General features: G+C 32.1%; 1 protein-coding gene and 1 long non-coding RNA gene across 4 annotated transcripts in view; one reads left to right on the top strand and one right to left on the bottom strand.

Annotated features, from left to right (window-relative positions):
* Positions 1 to 1,157: 1,157 nt before the first annotated feature.
* Positions 1,158 to 27,970, bottom strand: part of LOC139486423 (uncharacterized) — a 31,629-nt gene continuing 4,816 nt past the window's right edge. For 2 of the 3 annotated variants that reach the window (XM_071271294.1, XM_071271295.1), the window contains exons 2-8: positions 17,023 to 17,164; positions 10,583 to 10,810; positions 9,150 to 9,288; positions 6,818 to 6,925; positions 5,471 to 5,659; positions 1,865 to 1,984; positions 1,158 to 1,378 (exon numbers count right to left, since the gene is read on the bottom strand). In XM_071271294.1, coding sequence (XP_071127395.1) covers positions 1,173 to 1,378; positions 1,865 to 1,984; positions 5,471 to 5,659; positions 6,818 to 6,925; positions 9,150 to 9,288; positions 10,583 to 10,810; positions 17,023 to 17,163 — 1,131 coding nt within the window. In that variant the 5' untranslated portion in view covers position 17,164 and the 3' untranslated portion in view covers positions 1,158 to 1,172. Of the gene's footprint in view, positions 1,379 to 1,864; positions 1,985 to 5,470; positions 5,660 to 6,817; positions 6,926 to 9,149; positions 9,289 to 10,582; positions 10,811 to 15,317; positions 15,455 to 17,022; positions 17,165 to 27,970 lie in introns of those variants that run through there. The other variant, XM_071271296.1, reaches the window with a different exon arrangement.
* LOC139486424 (uncharacterized) lies at positions 23,331 to 27,931 on the top strand. The gene is made up of 3 exons (XR_011655579.1): positions 23,331 to 23,443; positions 27,321 to 27,395; positions 27,822 to 27,931. It is a non-coding gene; the product is annotated as an uncharacterized lncRNA (long non-coding RNA).

Below are 27,970 nucleotides of genomic sequence, written 5' to 3' on the forward strand. Positions count from 1 at the left end.
TCATTTTTTGTTACTTTTCTAAAAATCTTCTTCTCTGAAACTTCTTTGCCAAATTTAACCAAACTTGGCCACAATTATCATTGTGGTTTACAGTTTATAAAATGTGTCCGATGACCCAGCCTACCAAACAAAATGGCCGACATGGCTAAAATTAGAACATAGTGGTAAAATGCAGTTTTTGTTTTATATCTTTGAAACTAAGACATTTAGGGCAAATCTTTCAAGATTTTAATGTCCATCAGAATAAGATATATCCCCTCACAAATTTTCAATTGAATCGGACAACCTGTTGTCGGGTTGCTGCCCTAAAATTGGTGATTTTAAGGAAATTTTGCAGTTTTTGGTTATTATCTTGAATACTATTATAGATAGAGATAAACTGTAAACAGCAATAATGTTCAGCAAAGTAAGATCTACAAATAAGTCAGCATGATCAAAATTGTTAGAGGACCCCTTAAGGAGTTATTGCCCTTTATAGTCAATATTGAACAACTTTTCGTCATTTTTGTAACTTGTATAAAAATCATTTCTAAAACTACTTGGGCCAAATTTAACCAAACTTGGCCACAATCATAATACTAGGGTATCTTTTTTAAAAAAAAGTGTCTGATGACCCCGCCTACCAACGAAGATGGCCAACATCTGTAAACACATTAACAGGTGAGCGACACAGGCTCTTGAGAGCCTCTAGTTTTCAAAGCGGGGGTATAATTAACGGTATTATTTTTTTCTGCACTAGATATTTCACCGATAAATGTCTTTCAGTGATGTTTGAGGCCATCATATTTTTAAATTCAATGCTTATTACTATTTAACTGTACAGAATGCAAAATCCTCTGATTGTTTCAATGTTGAAATACCGACTTTGCATTAAACATTATTATATAGTACTAGTACGTTGAAATATCAAAATTTTATAAAAAAAAAACAACAAGGAGGGAATGTCCTTTCTCAAAAGTAGTAATGTGTAAGCTGGTGTCAGAAGATTCTGAAAAATTACGGCCAACACTGGTATATTTCGAGCAATTGTTTCTGATAGTCTTTTTTCAAAGTTAGCCAGAAAGCTATGAAACTGCATTTTGAAGCTATTGTCTAAGGATATATTAAAGCCCCAAAATTTTAAAAATCTGAACTAGGACCAACAAAGAAATTAAAGATAATATTATGATGATTTAATAACATTTTCTGTTGATAATATTGGGTCCGTATTCCTCGTACTGTGCTTTTGTTATCCACCAAGATTGAAATGTTGATAATGAAGCAAGAATGGATCCACCAATCCACACTGAATACTTTCTTTCTGGAGGGTCAACTACTTTTGTTAGCATGCGTTCTGGAATCAGAGCTGCAAATTCTGTTTTCAAACGCTTTGCAAATCCTACAATACATTTAAATTTTACATATTGGTGATGACCGAAAAGCTAATAATTTCATTTCTATAAAATCTTGTAACATGTATTTTAACATCGATTTAACACAGTGTCTAAGTAGGAATTAGCTTTGGAATATATACCAAATATTAAGCGCCATTTTTGGGGTACCATTAATTAGGATTAACTGAAAAAGTATACTGCAAAATAATATGAGACTCATATTAAAAAATTGCAGCGAACCCAAGTCCGATATTTAATAAGTGAGTCCATACTCACAACTGAAATTAAATGACTTGTATATTTTAAATGATTTTGCAGTGTTACGTTTCAGATGAACATTATTTAATTTTTCTGAGACAGAGGAAAGTAATGCGTATTATTTTCGACTCCACAAATAAAATACACAATGTATGAAAAGTGGAGACGTCTCATAGATATAAAGAAAAAAAAAACAATTAGTGTATTGTAAATATGATCCGGTCTTTCATCACCTGAGAACATTGTACAACCGCCAGATATAATTATGTTTGTATAATAATGTTTTCTCCAGTCCATGTCCATTGCCATTATCGAGTCGTACACTAACTTGTGTATACCATCAGATCCTATATCTAAAACAAAACAAAAATCTTAACAGGTTATAAACGTCACATACTTTAAAATCATACTTACTACCAAGTTTGTACTTAAATAATCAACACGACATGTGTAACATAAGGAGCAGGATCCATATTCTATTTTTTGGAGTACCTTACTTAAAGGCAACAGTAGTTTACCGATTGAGAGAAAACAAATCCGGGTTAAAAACCAAAACCGAGGGAAACACATCAAATATAAGAGGACAACAAACGAACAACAGGAACACTGAAGTACATAAATAAAAAGAAAAGCTAACATATATAGAAACGAACTATTTACTACCACTGCCATATTCCTTACTTGGTACAGAACATTTTAAGAAAATTTGGTAGGTTGAACCTGCTAGCCAAACCTCCAGCTTTATGACAATTACAAAAAAAAATCGCTGAAATGACAATTTTACGTGACAAGTTTCAAAACAAACACACACACAAGCACACTCATCACAGAGAAACGCACAAACAAATAAAATAATAGTAAATAAAAGTGACGCGCTGACGTTACTAAAATGTAATCTCGGGCTCTATACATTTATTTTTTACAGTACTCGTCCAAAGAATTTTCAAGATTATGATGTTAAGGAAAGGCAATTTCGTAATTATTTGGACTACACACGATCAGACATGACGGGTTTTCAAACCAAAACCATACCAGAAACTTCAAAAATGAATACATTAATGTTGGATGTTCAAAATACCCGGTACATAAACTCGTCGAATAGCAATGCAAATTTACACTCGATATATCAGTCATATCCGGTACTATGACAATGATAATAAAATAAGAGTAATTTGTGTTTTTTAATATTGCTGTAATTTTTAATCCAATTTTATTGTCAGGTTGCTATTTTTTTTTTTACTTCAGCCCAAATACTGTTCATGTGATATACTTTTAAAGGATTTAGAAACATCTTTACCCTTTCAGTTGATATTTAAAGAGGGAATCAGCTGCAAATTCATAAATACTGAATGGATTCATACTCCTTAAGTCTTATTTCCAGCATACTGAATAAGAAACAGAATTCTAAAAGTTTCATGAAGTACGAATGCATGAAATCAGGAAAGAATTGTGAGAAGTTTGAGCAGTTCACGTGCATGTTTGGCTAAACCAACTCTTACTGTCGTGGTGAATAAATTCGTTGACTACCGATTACTATAAAAGTGACTTAATGATATGACAAAGATATAAATAGACAGACCGGTATGTGCAATAGTAGTTTGCGATTTAGGTGTGCTCTATTTCATGGCATAACATCAGGAGAGTAAATCGTCCTTTTACTTTATACATATGATTTGTTGTCGGCCGAATCCGGCAATGAAATAGTTCTTCCTCGTGAAATTGTTGTTTCTTTTTTCAATTTTGATTCAAAAAAATTATTACTGAGAACTGTGTGAACTTGCTGGGACGATATACACCAATCTGCAAGCACAGGATGCATGTATACATACCAAATTAAGTTTTAATTGTCTTAGTATGTATTTGAGGCCTTTTCACTTTACAAATACAATATGCTTCTACTGAATTAAAATTTCAAAATCCAGCTTTAGTTTATGTATAAAACCAAAATATCACAATTTATTCTTTTCAAAATCGTGGACTTTCTAAGGAGTTAGAAATGCAGTAAATCACACAAATCAAGGAGGTCATGGGGTAGAAAATACCCAAGCTAATGTACTGCTGAAGTTTATTTTAAGTCCTTCAGTTTTATTATTACCCCCGATTTGTTTTCTCTCAATCGATTTAGAATTCTGAACACTTTTGCCTTTATTTATAGGCACTGGCTACGGTTACATGGAAATGTAACAATAATAAAAATATTATTGTTACATTAGAGATTAATTGCCGGAATGCAAAGTTGGGTGAGGAACCGATTAATTACAAATGTAACAATAATTACTAAGGCTACGGTTACATTACGTTATTGTTACATGAAAAACAGCAATGTACGCTAGATTGATTAAACTTAAATCTTCTATAGTTGTATTGCTTCATTCTTTCATATATACTAAACAATACTTGTAATTTAATACTGATAAATAATAAAATATTATTATTCAACAAATGGTGTACAACTTGAATAGATTTACTACGTATTAATGGTTTTGATGTTCTTTAAGATACTACTCAAGATTAGGAGTGTGACTGTCAAAGGCGAAAAATATAGTTCAATGGTTTCACTTTTTTAAAGTATTTAACTGCACACCTACTATTATTACTGTCATTATACTTTGGACCAATTTTGTTTATGGTGAAAAAAATAAACTCTTGGGATGCGTTTTAAACGAAACTGAAACAATATCAAGACATACATTTCATACAGCTTTAATATTATAACTTGACGCAAATTGATAATTAAAAGCAAAGTTTGTAACTTAAATACTAAGAAATTCTGTATGTACACGTATCCGTGGAGGACGTAATTTCGATCATCAAAAATGTGTCGGACTTTGAAAACAACTTACTGGATTTGTAGAAATTGTCATTGTAATTAAAAAATTACAGTAAATAAATTGTGTTATAAATGTATGTAATAAATGTCCTCAATTTTTATTATTTAGTACATATTACTAGTCCCATCATACATTGCTTTTTTTCATGTAACAATAACGCAATGTAACCGTAGCCTCAATAATTATTATTAAATTCGTAATTAAACAGGTCCTTACCCAACCATGCATTCCGGAATTTAGTCTCCAATGTAACAACAGTATTTTTATTATTGTTACATTTCCATGTAACCGTAGCCAGTGCCTTATTTATATGCCTTTTATACTTTCGCAGATAAAGCAAAGTAAAATTTCTGCAGATACAGATCTATACAGATACAGCGTATCTATAGAATGCATTTAAATATCGAGAAAATATAAATAAAATTTGAAGCGTATTGATCATGTTGATTAGCTTATTACGTTACTTCCCATTCAAAGTTTTGAGCGTTCCTGGTGGAAGTAATTCAACATGTACAACCGCTTTTACTAATTTATTTAATTTCTAGCAATAAATTAATGAATTAAGACTTTGTTAAATTGTTGTGATCACAGCATGAGGGTCTGGAAAGCGATTTTACTTAAATAAATGGGGTATTAGCGATCTGTTTTTAATTTTCTTCAAACGTCACGTCAAGTGTTTTACTTACATGGAATAAAAGACTTCACGAAAACAACAAATTACAAATTGTATGTGTCAAAATCGCTTTTCTAGATTTCCCTTCACTAAGAACGCTCAAAGCCACACATTTGAAATCCGAAACAATTGAAGAGCTTGAAAACGGCATGACATGTGCCATGATTTTATTACTGGTTTTTGTTGGGGTCGTATTATTCATTCCAGAATTTTTCTGTGTAATACAAGTACTAACAATAGTGGTAAACTTTTTCAAGACAAGAAGGATAACTCTAGTATATGTAAGTATTCAGTTCAATACCTGTTGAAAAAATATGTTGATAGATTTACCGTACCTTTCATAGGTCGAAACAAAAGCTCTGGGCACTGGAATCTCTCCTTACCAATGGTAATACAATTTCCATCTGGAAGTTCATATGATTTATCAACATCATTTGAGCATTCGGACAATAGTATTTCTTTTGAGTAATCTTCAGCAACATAACACAATTTTTCTTTCATTTCTCTTACAATTTCAAAATCACCTGCAATAAATAGTTTTGTGACATATTAAAACGCAACATCATCGAATCATTGTTAATTAAATTCAAAAATGAAAGGTAGCATGACTGTGATGGGAACCAAAAATAACATGTTATCAATCTTGTGCTGTCTGATGTTCTTTAGGGAGCTACCATTTGATTTTTAGGGGGGGGCTAGGATGAAATTTGAAAAAAATAGGCAGGACAGGAGTTTTGAGTAAAAAAAAAGGCAGGATGAGACACTTGCAAAAAAAAAATCAGGACGACTATTTAGGTAAAAAAAAAGCAGGACCAAACAGAAAGAAAAATAAAAAGGCAGGACAGAGATTACAACTAAACAAAAATGCAGGACAAAATTTTTCATCCTAGCCCCCCCATAAAAATCAAATGGTAGCTCCCTTATATTACTTGCTTGGTCTTTTTTGGCTTATTCCTTCATTCTTATGAGACTGAGTACATATGTGAGCATTTCATAAAAACTGAACTAAACAATGAGAAGAACATATAGGCAATCACAAAGAGTTTTCGAATTGTATTACATTATATATTCAGCTCCCTGAGTATTCAATTATCTAAATTTCTTTTGTTTTAAGTATGTTGACTTATAGCGTTGCCATAGTTGCTTCCAATTGAATAGGAATAGCAGTTATCCGTTGAAAAAATCTCCAAAAACGTAACAAAATCAAAGTTTTTTTTTCGAAAGTATTATTCCAAAATACAAGATAAGAATGAAAGGAGTTTTTGTACTTTTTTAGAATTAGTGGTGGTCAATTAAAAACAAAAATGAGCAACACAAACTCAACCAAAAGCCAGTGGTTATCACTAAAGGACATGTATTTTCTGCTGAACTAAAGTGACTAGTGTCCTGTAAATCATTGAAAGTGCTCATTTTGGTACCAAGTTACACTCAGTGTTGTCATAATTTTATTGGAAAAAGAAGGGCTTCCATATACATTCAAATGGATGGTTTTAACCATTTGTTTCGATGGCTTTCTCTTTTGCTATTATTTGTCAATGAAAACAGGATATGAAATACAAGCAATGTAAACTTTTTGTTAGAGGAGAGGGGAGAGAAGTTCTCTGCATTTTCAAATGATGAATAGAGAAATGGAGGGTTCAAAATGAGATTGAAATCATCTCTTTCGTAGTAAAGTAACTTACCAGTGGTTACAAAATCGTGTCCTTTTTCATGCAACAGAGTCTGTAAATAAGATGTTAGGTCTCTGCCTCCTAAATCGAGCCTTCTAATGGCAGGTTGCATGCAAAATCCTGTAAAAGAAATTAATACCATTATCGAATAAAAAGGGAAGAGAAATGTATACGTAGATTAACTTGCCTCTCAATCAAAAACTATCACACCTGAATTTTGTCCTCTAGAAAATTTAAATAATGATCATTTACTCATTTTTCATATTCATTCACTTTTGTTGTCCATTTTTCTGCAACACGTAACCATAAAAGATACCCATGATATATATAAGTTGGAATTTTTTATCTCATATTTACTATAATTTCAGATTTATTCACTGAGTATGTTTATGGTTAGTTGTGTCTTTTTCAAATGAAATATCGAGATGTCACGGTCTTGTGTTTCAGCAACGAATTGAATAGTTTTGATATATTTACAATGTCAATTTGTCCTTGCTTGGTGTTTCAGTAACAAATTGACTATCGTATAAACGACGAACAAATGCTGAGATGTAATTCAAATGCATGAGGAAAGGATCAGTGGTCAAGGGGAGATCATTTTGATATCTATAAGAGTATTTAAGTTAACTAATTTTCTGATTTTCTAAGTTGCTGGCCTTTATCGAGGTATGCACATAAAATAGATAAAAATCTGATACCTTCATTAATCATGATCCATGAAAAAAGATCTTTTCTGTTTAAACTGTGGTATTTTTTGATATAATCAGTCATATCTCTTCTGAGGTTATTGTAAAGAGGGCATTCCAGAAGAAAGTGCATTTCATTTTCAATACAATTTGAATTACAATATAAACATATCCTCTCATGTCGAGGTAATATTTCATATTTACTACATACATTGGTAACTCGTTCATGTCTGCCTTAGTTTCTATTCTTAAACAGTGTTTGCTGAGTCTGTATTTTGTTAACAAATGTTTTTGTGGGTGCTTTAAATCTAAATAATTTTCATAGTCAAATGACCTTTTGAATGAAAAATAGGTGTCCAATTTGCCTTGTCTCAACGATGTGTTTCAGCAACGAACTAAATTTCTAGCATAAAATGTCTAAGTTGCTGGTGATTTGCCAATCAGGGTTTTTGTGTTTCAGCAACGTGTTGAATATTTTAGATAATTACGTACTACGTCGAAATGCCCTGACCTTGTGTTTCAGCAGCGAGTTGAATAGTTTAGACATGTACAATGTAAAAAATGCCCTGACCTTGTGTTTCAGCAACGAGTTGAATAGTTTAGACATTTACAATGTCAAAAATGCCCTGACCTTGTGTTTCGTCAACGATTTGAATAGTTAAGATATGTACAATGTGAAAAATGACCTTACCTTGTGTCTCGGCAACAATTTGAATATTTAAGATATACATGTACAATGTCAAAAATTTCCTGACCTTTTGTTTCAGCAACGAGTTGAACTAGTTTAGATATGTACAAGTTCAAGATAACCTGACCTAGTGTTTCAGCAGCGAGTGGAAAAGTTTCGATATTTGCAAGTTCGAGATACCCTTTCTTGACCATCGTATATGTTAAGATGCCTAAGCTTTGTGTTTCAGTACCGAATTGAACATCTTATATACATATATATAAAAATGTCGAAATGCATTGGCAAAGTGGTTTAGCAACAAATTGAATGTCTTCGAGCTGAAAAAAATTTCAGATGTCTCAACGATGTGTTTCAGCAACGAACTAAATTTCTAGCATAAAATGTCTAAGTTGCCGGTGATTTGCAATCACATGTCATGGCTCCCTTTTTCAATTACTTTGTAGGTCTTGTTTGTTCGTTGTGAGTAGTCATTTATGTGCACAGAATTTAACAAATCAAAATGGCCGACAGTGTTATTTAGCATAATTTGTCAACTTAACGTCTCAAACAGGAACTATATGTGTCACACCATCACCTTTTTGTAGCATGTGTGCAGAGTCTCTCCCCGACGATGTACCAAGTCAAGTATATGACAGTTGTTTCGGCAATGAATTATATATCTTATATACGTTCAAATGTGGTGAAGTTTTGACCTGATGTTTCGGAAACGAACATAAATATGACCAATTGTGAGGTGTCCTGATGTTATAATGTAGCAACGAACTGTATTTTTACGATATGATAAACATTGTACATAAAAATCCTATTTGTCCAGTAATTCCATTGTTTGACAAAAAGCATCAATGGAAATGATTTCCTACTTTTTCAACTATTTTGATGGAACTGTTTTATCACTATGCGTTTTTATGTATGTGAAAGTTAGCTAGCCAAAATGGCTGACAGTTTTATGTAGCATATTTTGCAAACTTACCTTCACAAACAGGAACTATATGTGTCACACCATCTCCTATTTCTAGCATGATTGCAGATCCTCTCCCCGATGCATAACATGACAAAAGACCTTGCATGCTCACGTAAAATGCAGGTACATTATACTTTTCGAAAAATATCTGCATACAAATAATTTTATGTTATCTTACAACTATTTTTATAAGAAATATATAAAAACAACTTTCAATTGAAATTAAAAAGAAATGTTCAATAAGAAAAAACAATAAAAGTTTGCCACTGAGGTTAAGAACAATAGCATTTTGCAATTACATGAAAGACACGAATTATATCCCTCCTTGCTAGACTTTCGATCATCGGAAGTATCGATATCTTGACGTGTATTTTTAATTTGAAATCAATAACAATGATAGGTTGTAGTTACTTGTATCAGTTTTCCTATGTCTAAATAAGAAGTAATGCTTAAAACAAAGACGTTCCTGTTGATATATTTTTTTTAAGTATACTCATCATAGATACCAGGAGAAAATTTTGTACTTACACCACTCGCGCGTTTTGTCTACAAAGGACTAATCAGTGACGGTCGAATCCAAAAAAAGTTAAAAGACTATCATATGGGCAGAAAATGCAAAGCAAAATTGTAAAGATTGCAATTTTGGGGCAATTACTCCATTTTACAACCCCAAGAATCTTGTATTAATATTTAAAGACCACGCGAAACCTACACAATATAGCTAAATGATCTTCAGTTAACTTTCGCTGAAGGTTTTTGGCATGTCATTTTATCAATATTTCCAAGTTCATCAACGTAAAAGTTAAGTATCGTATGTTTAAATCATGGCAGAGATTATGCACTGCATATTGAACTTTTGAAGTCTAAGTATATTTGTCTGTTGAAATAACATGAGAAACACGACGGGTGCCACATGTGGAGCAGGATCAGATTCCTTTCCGGAGCACCTGTGATCACCCCAAGTTTTTGGTGGGGTTCGTGTTGCTTAGTCTTTTGTTTTCTATGTTGTGTCTTCTATACTGTTATTTGTCTGGTTGTCTTTTTATGTTTAGCCAAGGCGTTGACAGTTTGTTTTCTATCTATGAGTTTGACTCTCCCTCTAGTATCTTTCGTCCCTCTTTTATAATATCTAACTTTTTCATCATAATTTTCAGAAATGTTTTTCTCAGGCACTCCTGCTTCCTCCGCCAATAAGAACTAGCCGCCAAGAAATAGCCTAAATGCGGAGCTTAAAAGAGGCGTAAAAACACGACAAATCAATTCAAATCATGGCAGAGGTCAAACACTGCATACGGAACCTTTGAAGATGTATATTTGTCTGAGGAAGTTATAATTTCTAACTTTTTCATAATAACTTTCAGAAATGTATACCATACGTCATGACAGTGACAAAGCACTGATTACGGAACGATTGGTACATAAGTAAAACTTAATCCACGTACCTGTGCCGTTTTCTCCCTGTTATATTTTGGATTAAGAGGGGGTTCTGTTAGGAGAAATGGGTGCTCCTCTGGTTCCGTCCGAAGATAATTATAGAAAATATCATGCCATATAAGTTCCATGTCGTCCCAGTTTGTTACAATTCCATGTTCTATGGGATAATCAAGAGAAAGCACACCACGTCTTTTCTGTGCCTCATCTCCGACATAGTTATCCCTGAATACCATACTCTGGAGATACAAAAAAATCGTTAACAAATGTAATGGAATCAAATCTCATCATAAAATAGTAAAGTGCTATAAGCTACGATTTCGACCAAAAAAATAAATAATAACGATTCTTTTAGTTTCAAGTATTTATAAAAAAGGAGTTTCGCAATATAATTTCATTATAAGTAGTCAGTTCGGCCCAAATTTGTCAAATAATCTCAAAAACATTGATGATGTATTCTTGGCTTAAAAGTCAATAATTTAATCTCATCCAATCTGTATACACGAAACACTGATATACTTTTATATATATAGATATAGTCTTTTGTAGACGAAACGCGCGTCTGGCATAAATCAAGGATTTGTATCCTTGCATAAATATAAAATTTAGTCCTGTTCTCTATGATGAGTTTATTTACAACCACTGGGTCGATGCCACTGCTGGTGGAGATTTATTTCCCCGAGGGTATCACAAGCCCAGTAGTCAGCACTTTTTGTGCTGACATGAATTATGAGGGGGGGCAAGGGGGGTCCCAATAACAGCAAAACAGCAAATTGATTTGGCTTATAACAGATAACAAGGAATTAAAATGGACAAAAACAGATAACAGTAAATGAGATATTAAACTAAGTCGGGTCATTGACAGATCCAGTATTTCTTATTACGGGTATAATCCTTTGTAATGAATTCCATTTTCTATGAACATGTTCTTAAAATTATGTATCTAGAATGTGTTTACTACTCAGTATATTTTTATACGCTCGTTTACGGGACGTAAATATGGAATACTGTTGTCCGTCTGTCGTCAACATGTCAAACATTAACATGATTAACTTCAACACTCTTTAACCAATTTGCATAAAACTTTGGAAAAATGTTTATATCTATTGACGTGAGCTCCCCTTCTTTTTTTTTATATAAATTTCAGATTTAAAGTTTTTGAGTAACGGGATTTTATTTAATAAAAATGTTTTTTTTCAGTTTTCTGATAATATATCAAAAATCCTTTCACAAATTTGCACGGAATTTTGGTGAATTATTTATATCTATTGACATGAGCTCCCTTTCTATTTTTATAAATTTTAGATTTTAAGTTATAGCTATTGTTGTAAGCGCCCTTTCTATTTTCAGTAATTTTAGATTTTATGTTATTGAGTTGAGGGGTTCTATTCATTAAAAAGGTGTTTTTTTCCAGTTTTCGGACAATAACTCAAAAATCTTTTCAGCAGTTCTCATGAAACTTTGGTGTATTGTTTATATATATTGATATATATAGTAGGGGAACAATTGCTTGAAGACAAAATAAATCTTTGTTTGTAATGAGCTATGTGCAGCTTCGGAACCCAGTACATGGTTGGAACTTTCATTGTACAATGTGTTTGGTTCTGCTTGAAAAGAATAACAGAGCTGAGTCAATGTACCATATTATATAAAAGGTTAACTGTTTGTAAAGACCTAGTCCTTAATTGAGATTCTTGTCAGATATTCCTGCCCATATGTTTTCCTTTTTGTCATATTAAGAATTGTTCTGATTTAATATGTTGGTACGGGAAACAAGGAACATTATCCTCATACACAAAAAAAAAAGATAATTCTAAATACATGTTCCAAAAAATGGAATTTATTACAAAGGATAATCTTAAGATATACTGGAATTGTCCTGGACCTCACTTCTGTGATGGGTATATGTTAATGGAATCCTTCTCCGAATACGGGACCAACGTATTAGTAGTGGTAGACCCCAATGTCAAATGATCTTCAATTTCTACCGAAAATTTGCTGTAAAAAAAATGCTAACATTCCAATTTTCAATAACAGTTAACAACAAATACATTATCACAATAACAGATAACAAAAAAACTAAAAACCCAATAACAGCTAACAAAGAATAAGACAATAACAGCTAACAGCAAATATATTTTCAGAATAACAGATAACAAAGAATTAAATTGCCCCATAACAGCATAACAGTTAAACCCCTTGCCCCCCCTCAATTATCATTGATATTGTTATATTTATAAATTAACCGTTTACAAAATTTTGAATTTTCTGAAATACTGAGGCTTTTCTACCTCAGGCATAGATTACTTTAGCTTTATTTGGCAACACTTTAAGGAATTTTTGTTCTCAATGCTCTTCAACTTCGTGCTTTATTTGGCTTTTGGCTTTTTTCTTCTTTTTTTTTTGGATTCGAGCGTCACTGATGAGTCTTTTGTAGACAAAATGCGCGCCTGGCGTAAATATAAAATCTAGTTCTGGTATCTATGATGAGTTTATTTACATAAGACTTTTTGTTATTTTGATATTTGTATTAAAGGGGCACTAGCTGTCAAATTTATGGTCATCGATTTGACTCAAATTCTCATATTTGATTGATAACAATGTAAAACATTTATCCAAACTATCAAAAGTCTAAAATAAACAGTTTACAGAGCATGGGGTAGATAATATATAGGTTCGTTGCGTGTGTATTTTAGTCCAGACGCCATCTAATTAACTATCGATTTGACCTAAGATGACCATATAAGCGATGTAAACATAAATAAAGACACGAATAGATTAAACCAAAACGTGCAATTGGATTTTTATAGGTCTGTTTGATTTTATTTTATATCTTAACCAGATGCTCCGCAGGGCGCAGCTTTATACGACCGCAGAGGTTGAACCCTGAACGGTTGGGGCAAGTATGGACACAACTTTCAAGCTGGATTTAGCTCTAAATTTGGACTGTGATTAAATAGTGACACAGCATAGGTTTCTGACACAGAATGAATGTGGTCTAATGAACTTAAAATGTTTGTTTTGCCTTTGAGCAATTCACTATGCTGTTGAATATTAATCCTCTCAAAAAAAAAAATGAAGAAATAGCAATAACTACTCATTTAAATACATCATAAAATATTAAAATGTAAAAAAAAGTGCTTGTTATCACTGAATGGTAAAGATTGTTTTAATTTATCAGTTGGTAGTAAAAGTAAAAATATACATTGTATATTGTATAAATCAATGATTTAAGTTGATTCAACTACTATTCTGGACAAAGAAAGATAACTCCAATCAATTGAAAATTTCTTGCTATTGCACAATATTGTGCAATTAGATATTTCTTGCTACTGCGCAATACTGTGCAATTGAAAATATTTGCTATTGCACAATACTGTGCAATTGAAGATTTCTTGCTATTGCTCAATACTGTGTAATTGAAAATTTCTTGCTATTGCACAATACTGTGCAATTGAAGATTTCTTGCTATTGCTGAATACTGTGCAATTGAAAATTTCTTGCTATTGCACAATACTTAATATAATAATTTTGGATCCTGATTTGGACCAACTTGAAAACTGGGCCAATAATAAAAAATCTAAGTACATGTTTAGATTCAGCATATCAAAGAAGCCCAAGAATTCAATTTTTGTTAAAATCAAGCTAAGTTTAATTTTGGACCCCGATTTGGACCAACTTGAAAACTGGGCCAATAATCAAAAATCTAAGAACATTTTTAGATTCAGCATATCAAAGAACCCCAAGGATTCAATTTTTGTCAAAATCAAACAAAGTTTAATTTTGGACCCTTTGGACCTTAATGTAGACCAATTTGTAAACGGGACCAAAAATTAAGAATCTACATACACAGTTAGATTCGGCATACCAAAGAACCCCAATTATTCAATTTTTGATGAAATCAAACAAAGTTTAATTTTGGACCCTTTGGGCCCCTTATTCCTAAACTGTTGGGACCAAAACTCCCAAAATCAATCCCAACCTTCCTTTTATGGTCATAAACCTTGTGTTTAAATTTCATAGATTTCTATTTACTTATACTAAAGTTATGGTGCAAAAACCAAAAAAAAAAGGCTTATTTGGGCCCCTTTTTGGCCCCTAATTCCTAAACTGTTCGGACCTCAACTCCCAAAATCAATCCCAACCTTCCTTTTGTGGTCATAAACCTTGTGTTTAAATTTCATTGATTTCTATTTACTAATACTAAAGTTATTGTGCGAAAACCAAGAATAATGCTTATTTGGGCCCTTTTTTGGCCCCTAATTCCTAAACTGTTGGAACCAAAACTCCCAAAATCAATCCCAACCTTCCTTTTGTGGTCATAAACCTTGTGTCAAAATTTCATAAATTTCCATTTACTTAAACTAAAGTTATTGTGCGAAAACCAAGAAAATGCTTATTTGGGCCCTTTTTGGCCCCTAATTCCTAAAATGTTGGGATCAAAACTCCCAAAATCAATCCCAACCTTCCTTTTGTGGTCATAAACCTTGTGTTAAAATTTCATAGATTTCTATTCACTTTTACTAAAGTTAGAGTGCGAAAACTAAAAGTATTTGGACGACGACGACGACGCAGGACGACAACGGACGACGCCGGACGACGCAGGACGACGACGACGCCAACGTGATAGCAATATACGACGAAAAATAAAAAAATTTGCGGTCGTATAAAAATAGATGTTTCTCATTGTTTTTAACCGTATAAGAATGATTTTATGTGCATCGAATTAGTAATCAAATGATTTACCGTAGTTTCACTTTCATTGTTGACATCATTTTTCTTTAAATAACCAGTACACGTACACTGCATGCGTTGTCAATCTCTAGCTAGGGGTTAAATTGAAGTTCACATGAATACGGATTTAAAGAGGTCGACTCAATCACTTGCAAGTGAATAACTAATTATCAATGTTTCTTAGCGTAATTTGACAAAATTTAACCTTTTTGGCTGCAAAAAGCGAATATTTATTTCACTATTTCACTTTCATTATTGATTGAACAGAAAAAAAATCAAACTTTAGATTTTTTATATATCTCGTAGCTAGTGCCCCTTTAATATTTTTTAATCAAATGTGAGAAATTTATTAAAATCAACCAATTAGGATTTGACAGCTAATGTGCCTTCAATAAACTAATAGGATCCAATATTTTCTGGAATAACGTGAATACTTTCACATTACTAAAGTAGTATTTTAATGCCAAAGTCAAATTAGTTTCACAGATAGCTATTACCAATGTTATTTCAACTGATCGGGCGGAGCTTACGTTTTAATTTGCATGAGGACAGTCGATTTGAAAATGTGTGTAATTACGATGATTTCCGTAACAGTTATTACTGATTTCTAATCACCTATCAGTTACTGAGATCAGTGACCTCAAAGGAATTTACAAAAGAATGACTGGTTAATGCATTGATGAATGTATCCTAAAACACCTATCTATAGATGGACTGGTTTATTATGAGAGAACTGGATAAACTCCGCCCAGTCAAGTGAAATAAATTGAGTAATAAGTGATGACACATAACACATGCAGCTAGTATTAAACAAGACTGTGTCCCCAGTACACGGATGGCCGTGAAAATGGGTAAAAATCTATAATTTGGCATTTAAATTAGAAAGATCATATCATATGGAACATGTGTACTAAGTTTCAAGTTCATTGGACTTCAACAAAATCAAAAACTATCTCGGACAAAAACTTTAACCAAAACTTTTACCTAAAGCGGGACTAACGAACGAACGGAAGGACGGACAACGAACAACGCACAGACCAGAAAACATAAAGCCTATTAATGGGGCAAAACAAATGTTAAATTGGGACTGGAGAAGGTATTTGATGGAAACCATTCCTGCAAGTTGAGGAAAAATTATTATTGTCTTTTTACAATTATAATTGCAGTATCTATAAAGACTCGCAAGTAACCATGGTAACATGTGCAGAGGCAGATCCAGAATTTAAACCGTATTACCGTAAAACATGCAATGAAAAAAAGAAGGCGGAAAATCTTTTCTCGTATCTATTCAAAAATTGCATTTTAACGATTACGATTTTTGTGTGCATCAAAATTGAAGTTATATGTATATCCTATTGTATCCATAGTGAGCGCCTACTTAAACTGGTCAACTTTTACAACAATAAAAATAACACTTTATGTTGTGGCAGAAGAAGAGGCCGATTTTGGTTGTTTTTATGCCCATTTATGGGTATTATGTTTTCTGGTCTGTGCGTCCGTTCGTCCGTCCCTCTGTCCCGCTTCAGTTTAAAGTTTTAGGTCGAGGTTGTTTTTGATGAAGCTGAAGTTCAATCAACTTGAAACTTAGTACACATGTTTCCATATGATATGATCTTTTTAATTTTCACGGTACACTGAACTTAGAAAAAAATAGTGTACTATGGACACATTCTTGTTTAAAATTGTATTTATGTTTCATAAGAAACATTATTCTTACTTTACATTCTGTATATGATTTTGGTCTGCCCACTGCCGTGCTGTACACACATCTCGGGGCATCATCACCAGCAAAACCGCCCTTGGTCATACCCGACCCGTTGTCAATGACAACGGCTTGCATATCGTCGTCTACAGACATTCTGAAAAGATAATTTAACTTACATGTAGTGTTGTATTCCACAAGTTATCTTTTTTATCAAATTAAACTAATTGATGAATAAGATAAAACATGAAGAGTAAAATAAGAACAACAGACAAAAACATCGCGCGAAATATCTGTCCAATTTAGAGACAATAATCTGTCTTGCAGGCAGAATTCCAACAATATAAATAAACGAGTCTCTGTTTGCAAATACAAAGTGTGGAGATAAGACCACTGTCGACCAAAGACTAAAAGACAAGGCTGAAAATAACAACCGTACGGCCTTCAATTTGTGTGGTTTTTTTTTATTATAAAGAAGTAGGAAATTGTTCATGGTTGAATAATAATTTTTACCTGAAAGCCTAGTCAGATTTATCTATTTCGCGCCACACAGAAACGCCCGAAATTTATCTTTCTGTTTTATTTTACAAAACTATTTACTGCATTTTGTGCCCCGGAATATCAAATTTCATCTTGTATTTGGCATGATTTTTATTAATCAGTTTAATGTTACAAGAACATATGTTATTCCTCTTGTAAAGCATATCTACCCTATCAGAATTACAATTTTCGTTCACTTAGTAACTTGTAAAAGGGCCAGGGTAACGCAATGATATTGACCATATCTGTCTGGCATATCATGCACTCTGTCTTTTCTATATTTGAAAATGCCTGTACTACCAAGTCAGGAATATGACAGTTGTTGTCCATTCGTTATATGTGTTTCATCATTTGATTTTTCCATTTGATTAGGGACTTTCCGTTTTAATTTTTCCTCCGAGTTCAGTATTTTTGCTATGCTCGTTAAGGATGCTCGAGGGTATAAAAAATTCAGAAAAAAATCAAACATTTGTTTTTCATTACAAATTTTATTTATTTCCTTTTGTAGTTGTTACTTTATCATATGGTACAAAAATCATTCAAAACAATCAATTCGTGTTGGCCCCAGATGACTTTCAAAATGTATACATCATTGAAAAAGTTCCAAATTATCTCCCTTTGGTGGAAAAATGCCATTTTTTGGCTCTAAAATTGAAATATCTTTTTCAGCTCATCGGTGACCTATCTTTTTTAATATAATTTCCATATAAGCTGTACTTAAACTAAATTATTGTAAAATTTTAGCGATTTCTGTAATAAATTTCTTTTTTTTATTTCGATATTACCTTTATTTCTCCTATTACTTCAACAGAAAAAAACCACCTTTACAAAAATGTATGCTTCTTTCGAAGGCAGATTGTGAGCGCAAATGAACGGTGACCCCACTTTTTTATTTCATTTTTCTATTAACTATAAGATAAAGTTCATTTATAGAAAAATATAGAGAAATCCTATATAAATGATTTAGACCCGCGAACCCCCTTAAGTTGGATTTCCCTTTATCAAGCAATTTTTGGCTATGTGAGCATATGACAAAGTTGAAATTTATGTTCATGGCCCGTATGCATAAAACCACTTAAATTGAGATATCCAATCGCAGTACTAATTTATCGTTGGACATTAAACAAATTCCGTCAGTTCGGTCTTTTTTTGTCAAAATAAGCTAAGAATAGTTATCAAATGTACCAGGATTATAAACATCGCTGATGAATTATTCACTTGTAAGTGCATTATTCGACCTCATTGAATCCGTATTCATGTGCATGACCCTCGAAGCATGACCTTCAATGTAACACCATAACTAGAGATGTGTTACAAATGTTTTAGACGTAGTCAGTTAATATAAAAAAAAAAAGAACATTGAAAGTGAAACAAGGGAAACCCATCTTATTGATTGATTCAATCCTTAAAACCCCATTCTGATACAGATTATAAAACGATGATTAACATATAATTTTGAATAGCGGTATACTACTGTTGCCTTTATTAAACATATAATTTGAAATCAAACAGACATAAAACAATCCAGTTGCACGAGTTCGCTTTCAATTTGTATATATATATATATTACAAGTCTATTGTTTTCTGTTTGGTATTACATTAACATCCATTTTGTTAAATCTTGTGATCAATTTATTAGGGAATCGTCAATGGCAGTCAGCAGGGTTTAAAAATATCAGTTGTTCGACCTGTTAGTCAAATAATGTTCTTATTCTAATGTGATATCTAACATTGCCATAAAAGCGGGAGGTTTGGCATGCCACATAACTAGGTTCAACCCACTATATTTTTTCTTAAAATGTCCTGTACCAAGTCAGGAAAACGGCCATTGCTATTTTAAAGTTCGTTTCTGTGTATGTTACATTTTAATGTTGTGTTTCTGTTGTGTCGTTGTTCTCCTCTTGTATTTGATGCGTTTCCCTCAGTTTTAGTTTGTAACAAGGACTTGTTTTTTTTTCTCAATCGATTTATAAGTTTAGAACAGCGGTATACTACTGTTGCATTTATTTGAACGTAGACTTGTTTATATTTATTTCGTTTGGGCTTGTATCATATTTTCTCTCAGGTTTGTATAATCCGTCATTCTATTTCGACTCTTTAAAATTCAAGAGTCTATTCAAAATTGTGGTAATTATATGGTCTTCCAAATACTGTTTCGATCACTAACATCACTGAAGAGACATTAATTTTCGAAATCCAGATATGACGTAAAACAATAAGCACCTCATTTGTGTGGTTAACCATCTTTGCCACACGCTTATTGTTTTCTGTTTGCTATCAAATTTAAATAAGATCAATTTTGTTAAATCTTGTGATCAATTTATTGGGCAATCGACAATGGCAGTAAGCAGGGTTTAAGATTATATATATATATAACTCGTCTAAACATCAACCCAACAATGTTAGATCTGTAAAATATATATATAGTGTTAAAGAACATCAGTTGTTCGACCTGTTAGTCAAATGCGTTTTGTTTAAATATCCCTTTTTTACTTTTTTGGTCTTTTCGAAAATGTTGTTTGTGCTGTTTTTAGACCCTTCTACAACGAAATTTGTTTTACATGCACACGTATAAAAATTGCGGTTTTTATCCAACGCAATCATAGGTTTGAACGCAGTTTTCAATTTAGACTCGTTTATATTTTTTCGTTTGGGCTTGTATCATATTTTCCCTCCGGTTTATATGATCCGTTCATCCTATATTGACCTTTAAAATTCAAGAGTCTATATAAAATGAGGGTACTTTTTCTAAAAATGAGGGTACTTTTTATACGGCCTTCCAAATACCGTTTCGATCCCTAACATCACTGAAGAGACATTTATTGTCGAAATCCGGATCTGGTGTACTAAGAAAATATTGACACCGTATGTTTGTCGCATAACATCGTGGCCACAAGTTATTTTTTTTCTGTTTAGTATTAAATTTATATTAAGATCCATTTTGTTACATCTTGTGATCAATTTTATTTGGCAATCGCTAATGGCAGTCATCAGGGTTACAGAACATCAGTTGGTCGACCTGTTAGTCAAATGCGTTTTGTTTAAATATACTTTTCACTTTTTTGGTCTTTTCGAAATTGTTTGTTGGAAACAAGGATTTGTTTTTTTCTCAATCGATTTATAAGTTTCGTACAGCGGTATACTACTGTTGCATTTATTTGAACGTTTTTTTCAATGTAGACTTGTTTATATTTATTTCGTTTGGGATTTGTTATAACATAAGCAACACGAGGGGTGCCACATGTGGATCAGTATCTGCTTACCCTTCCGGAACAACTGAGATCACCCCTAGTTTTTTGGTGGGGTTCGTGTTGTTTATTCTTTAGTTTTCTTTGTTGTGTCGTGTGTGCTGTTGTTTGTTTGTCTTTTTCATTTTTAGCCATGGCGTTGTCAGTTTGTTTTAGATTTATGAGTTTGACTGTCCCTTTGGTATCTTTCGTCCCCCTTTTGTTTGTGCTGTTTTTAGACCCTTCTACAACGAAATTTGTTTTCACACGTATAAAAATTGCGGTTTTTATCCAACGCAGTCATAGGTTTGAACGTAGTTTTCAATTTAGACTCATTTATATATATATATGTATATACACTAAGTAGTTCGTCTAAACATCAGCCAAACAATGTCAGATATCTGTAAACTTGCTTTCGCATATTTTGTTCTTTCCTCGCCGGGATTCGAACTCATGCTTCTGAGATATTGTGACACCAATTCGCTTTGCACTTGATTATGATGATTAACCACTCGGCCACCTAGGCGTCACAATAATACAGCTTTTTGTGGTCGGCTGTTACCTTTCCTCGTCATCTTTATACTATTAAACGAGAAGACCTCATTTTGTGTGTCGCTTCTCTTCCTTCCACAATAAATCAATCATCATGCCTCTGTGTCCTATAGGTAACATTCATAGTCGCATTTGTCATCCATTCTTATGATTATTCAGATTGAGTTATTTTGGGAGAAAAACGACAAAAAAGGAGTCCGGATATGATTCCGTCATCAGACTGATTTTTAGTCACAGTTAAGACTTCCGGTTTGAAACATGCACAAAAACAACCAATCGTATAATAGATAACACAAAAATGAAAAATAAATAAGCCAATCAAATCGTTCTCCATATCATGGTGTTTAGATCGCAAGAACCACAACTATTATACCTCCTTAAAGAGGACAATTATTTTTTGCGTTTATCTACATGTAAACTACAATTATACTACTTTAATATAAAGAGACTCTCTGTATTCTGTCTACTGTTTTCTTTCAATTGTTTACTATTTAAGGGGTCATACCAGTTGCATATATGTGGTAGAGCTATATTTTTATGTTTTATGTTATTTAAGATTTTATGTTATTAGAATATATACTGGATATATTCTATTTACAGTTATTATAATTTGTAATATGCTAGTTTACTCAGGTAGAACATTTCTTATTGTTTATATCTTTTCTATTGGTCAGTATGATTTAGGCGGGAATCTTTTGTTTAACTATTCTTTGTTCTGGTCACTTGGCTAAAATATTTATATGAAGTGGTAGCCATTTTCTTCAGCTCTATTGGAAGTTGTTATATCTTTAATTTGATATTGAAATAGTCTAGGACTTTCATATTCTATTATAAGGTCAGTTTATTACTAATATATTCATTACAATAACATTCCAGTTTTAATGTCCAAGAGTGAGTGATATACAAGTGTATAATTGTATGAATAGGTGACCGTATTATAAAAGGTGTGTGCGATTGATTAAATAGTAAAGTTATGTGTAAACTATTCATAACTCATAAAGTAATAAAGATAAACTTGATAATATAGTTTTATTTGTAAGATTTAATAAACTATATAAATTCTACATAAAACTGGTAAAAGTATGATTTATACTTTAATTTCTAGTAACATTAATATATAATCTATTTTAACAGTTTGTATGAGTGAGCGTTAAATGATTTTATACTTCTTTAAAGTTAATACAAGTAAATATTTGATTAACCAGATTTAAGGATAGATAACTCTGATTATTCTAATCTAGCAGTATAAATAAGGTTTCTATGATTTTAATATTTTGTCTTCAGGTTATATTATTGAAACAGAATGTAAACTGATTCAAATCAATCAGTTGGTGAAAAGACCTTTGCACTACATGTGAGGTATGTTTATATGTATACAGTTTGTATTGTTCATGTTACTTTTATGTTGCTTTGCTTAAATGTATTGCCTGCTTTGTGTAACTGTTGCAAAACGGAATGTCTTGTTTGCACTTACAATTGCGTGTTATTATTATGTGAAACTAACTATTTTTGGTATAATACAACTAGCGTAGCTACGTATTAGCTGTGAACTTAGTCTGTCGTTGCATATTTCACAATGCACTAAATACAGAGAAATATAGAATGTACTTATTTAATACAGAATTCGGAATGGTGTAATATCGTTTTGTGTAGCTTGTACAAGTATTATTTTAAAGAGCAAAGGAAATCTACAGTTTCTTCTATGCATATAGATATATTGATTTTATAGTAATTGATAATTACTACTTATTGAATTGTATAAAAAATATATTGTTATTATTTCAGGGTCATTTTTGTTAGAATATTAACATCAATTCTGATGAAATAAAGAACCTAAGACCTATCAACGTGTTTGTGTTTATTTAAATACATGGGAAGCACGACTACATTTTGGCGCCCAACGTAGATTTCATCAGTGTTATTAAAGATCAACGATTTCCATTACCTGTGGAGGGAACTCCGTTATTACATAATAGACATTAGTGTATCGATACGTCACAAGAAGTGGTACGTCACTGGTCGACATACGTATATTGAACTTTGTGTTTACATCCGGAAGTCAAGAAATAGGACGTCAACAACACGGATTTTCAGTGAAAATATATTGCAGTTTTATGGTAACTATAATCAATGTCATTGTTCACTGTTGTGTTTGTTTGATGTTTTGTCTATACATGTGTGTTCATATAATATATGTCATATAGATTTGAACTTTGATTTTTTTTTTTAAAAGCGAACTTTGAAAAAAAAAAAACTTTGATTTTTTTTTTTTACGTTTGTAAACTTAGAAACATTTAGATAATTAGCATCAGAAAACAAATTTGAAATTTTACGATTTGGTTTAACTGATTTAGAGTTATTACATACAGTGATTGTACAGTAGTTGTAATAGTATATAGACATTTATATATGATGTGTTTGTACATGTTGTAATTGTACTTTGATTTTTTTTTGTAATTGAGACTTGACCCCCCCATTTATTTACCCAACCCCCCAGGGTGAGGTCAAGGTCAACCGGAACCGGAAGTTGTATACACAAAGCTTGTTTACATTAGCAACCACTTATTACACTAAGCTTTACTGATTTAGATAGACTTTTGCACTACTGAAACTTACTTTGTACATACACACATACACTTAGGCTGTACATTTAAAATATTTTAAAATATTTTTACACACTTTACATATCAAGTTGGACTTAGACTTGACATAGTCATACATCAATACACACATGATTGATTGATTGTAGCTATTACATACACAGTTACAGTTACTTGTTTACTTGTGCATATTTACTTACATACACATACACATAGCATACCTAGTACCCTATACCTTATAGTTGATACTTGTACTTTATTTGTGTTATATGTGATATAGTGTATTACTATATTTGTATTGTCATTGTGTATTGATAGATTGTATTTGTGTGTTGTCACTGTGCATTTATACTGACTTTTGTGTTTTGATACTTAGTGTACATTGTGTTTATGTTGAATATTTGTATGATGATTCATTGTTGTGTGTCATATTGATATAATTCAAATTTTGAGTTTACATATAAATAGGACATAAAGTAGTTAAATCTTAAACTTTAATAGGTACATATTAAAAGTTTAGATAGAGCAGTAGTGAGACTGAATACCTCGTAACACTTTGTCACTTTAACATTATTAACTATCCTTATCCCTCAAGCATGACACTATTACCCACTTTAGCACTTGTCTGTTAGTTAATTCTTTCAGGACTGAGTGAGTTATTTTTTTTTCCAGAGTTTGGGTATATTATTAGTGTATTTATTGTAGTTGAGTTTAGTCTTGATTGGTTTTTGAGGTGATTTATATTGGATTTGTCTATTGCCATACTCTAGTCTTATATTTGTATACTGACTTTACCATACTTATAGATAGTTGATATTATTATATATAAGTACTTTCTTTTGAGTTGAGTGTAAACGTAGAAGCTTTACAACTCAAATCCAAGTTTAGATATTGTATCAAGTAAGTAAGACATTTTGATTGTACTTATTGTGTTCATATTGACTAGATTGCATTCATTAATCTTGATTCATTTTCAGTTGCATTGATTTATATCTATTTATACATATTCATAATACTAATTACTTTAGTTTGAATTTCAGATAGTAGACATACATCATACTTATTGTACTTAGTACATATTTCTTTGCATAAATTTATTAATAAAATTTATTTTTACAGGACATATTTCATATGTAGTTATTTGATTGATTTGTTTCTCTTTCTTCTACATTTAGATTACTTTAGTTAATAGCTTATCTTACTTTTCAGATTATTTACAAACTATTGTTTGTCATCTATTTACTATTTTTCATTGGCTATAGTTAGATAATCTTTAAGTACTTGACATTTTTGTCATATAGTTCGCTTTATTTCACACTATTACTAGTTATACTTGGATTTATACGACATAATCATGCCAAAAGAAAATACAATATCGGAAGAGGATTTCGCACTCTTGCAATTACTCAAGAAGGAAGTAAAACAGAAACCAAAAGGAGATGATGTTCAAGGATTGAAAGACTGGATGAAAGAATACTTAGCCACTAGTGGAGAAATAGTTACACCGAAAGAGGAATCACAAGAGAAGGAAACATCTAAAACCAAGACAACTGTCACATATACTAAGATGAGAGATCCACCCAAAGTAACAAATTGTTCAGGATCCAACAGCAAGGGTGAAGCCACTTATGCCTTTTGGAGATATGAAGTTTGTGGACTCATGGAAGATAAAGTACACGACACAGATAACATCAGCTATGCTGTACGCAAGTCACTCAAAGGAGAAGCAGGAACTATTGTTATGCACCTTGGTCCTAAAGCTAGTCTACCAGATATCATACACAAGTTGGACAGCATTTATGGAGATGTAGAAAAGAAAGAAGACCTACTTGCTCAATTCTACAGAGCCAGACAGGGTGATGATGAAAGTGTAACTAAATGGAGTTGCAGATTAGAGGATATTATTGGGAAAGCAATTGAGAAAGGAATGGTACAACACAAGGATGCCAACACTATGCTACATTCCATGCTATGGTCAGGACTTAAAACAGAACTTAAAGATATATCTGGACATAAGTACGATACGATCAAAGACTTTGATGAACTGAGGATAGCACTGAGACATATTGAGAGAGATCATGAGGAAAGGAAAACATCAAAGAAACCACAAACAGCCAAAGCTGCAGCAATATCAGAACCTATCAACAATACATCTGAATTTGAAGAAGTTAAAGGACTTAATCAACAACTCACCACAAGATTTGATAGAATGGAGACCGATTATAGAGGACGAGGCAGAGGCTATATTAACTACAGAGGTCAGAATAACAACAGATATACAGATACCAGACAACGAAGATGGCAAGACCGATCTAAACCACAAGCTTCATCAGCCAACCAGGATGAACGAAGATGTTTTAGATGTGGAAAACCAGGTCACTTGAAGTTGGGATGTATTGAGAAACTGGATAAAGATGGTAAACCTTTAAACTTCAAGAAGTCTATGGAGCAGGACCATCGATAGACTTATGTACATCAGGAACAGCATCAGGTCCTTATAGTTTACCACCAGGATTGTATGGAAAGCCAACAGAAACTGAAGTTGTACTTTATGGAAAAACAGTGAAGACTTTACTTGATACAGGATCAACAGTATCTACTATCAGTCATACATATTACCACAGCAACCTAACAGATATACCTTTACTACACATGAACGAGCTACTTGATATTGAATGTGCTGATGGAAAACAACTACCATATGAAGGGTATTTGGAAACTGAAATTATTCTCCCACATCAGACCAACACTTATCCATGCTTGCTGTTAGTGATACCGGATAGCAACTATAACACTCAGATACCATTGCTTCTTGGAACTAACACTCTTCAACTTGGCTAAAATATTTATATGAAGTGATAGCCATTTTCTTCAGCTCTATTGGAAGTTGTTATATCTTTAATTTGATATTGAAATAGTCTAGGACTTTCATATTCTATTATAAGGTCAGTTTATTACTAATATATTCATTACAATAACATTCCAGTTTTAATGTCCAAGAGTGAGTGATATACAAGTGTATAATTGTATGAATAGGTGACCGTATTATAAAAGGTGTGTGCGATTGATTAAATAGTAAAGTTATGTGTAAACTATTCATAACTCATAAAGTAATAAAGATAAACTTGATAATATAGTTTTATTTGTAAGATTTAATAAACTATATAAATTCTACATAAAACTGGTAAAAGTATGATTTATACTTTAATTTCTAGTAACATTAATATATAATCTATTTTAACAGTTTGTATGAGTGAGCGTTAAATGATTTTATACTTCTTTAAAGTTAATACAAGTAAATATTTGATTAACCAGATTTAAGGATAGATAACTCTGATTATTCTAATCTAGCAGTATAAATAAGGTTTCTATGATTTTAATATTTTGTCTTCAGGTTATATTATTGAAACAGAATGTAAACTGATTCAAATCAATCAGTTGGTGAAAAGACCTTTGCACTACATGTGAGGTATGTTTATATGTATACAGTTTGTATTGTTCATGTTACTTTTATGTTGCTTTGCTTAAATGTATTGTCTGCTTTGTGTAACTGTTGCAAAACGGAATGTCTTGTTTGCACTTACAATTGCGTGTTATTATTATGTGAAACTAACTATTTTTGGTATGATACTACAAGCGTAGCTACGCATTAGCTGTGAACTTAGTCTGTCGTTGCATATTTCACAATGCACTAAATACAGAGAAATATAGAATGTACTTATTTAATACAGAATTCGGAATGGTGTAATATCGTTTTGTGTAGCTTGTACAAATATTATTTTAAAGAGCAAAGGAAATCTACAGTTTCTTCTATGCATATAGATATATTGATTTTATAGTAATTGATAATTACTACTTATTGAATTGTATAAGAAATATATTGTTATTATTTCAGGGTCATTTTTGTTAGAATATTAACATCAATTCTGATGAAATAAAGAACCTAAGACCTATCAACGTGTTTGTGTTTATTTAAATACATGGGAAGCACGACTACATATATATTAAAATAAGTAAAACATGTGACACATTTAAAAAAAAAAC

Source organism: Mytilus edulis, chromosome 8, assembly GCF_963676685.1.
Source record: "Mytilus edulis chromosome 8, xbMytEdul2.2, whole genome shotgun sequence".
Lineage (NCBI taxonomy): Eukaryota > Metazoa > Mollusca > Bivalvia > Mytilida > Mytilidae > Mytilus > Mytilus edulis.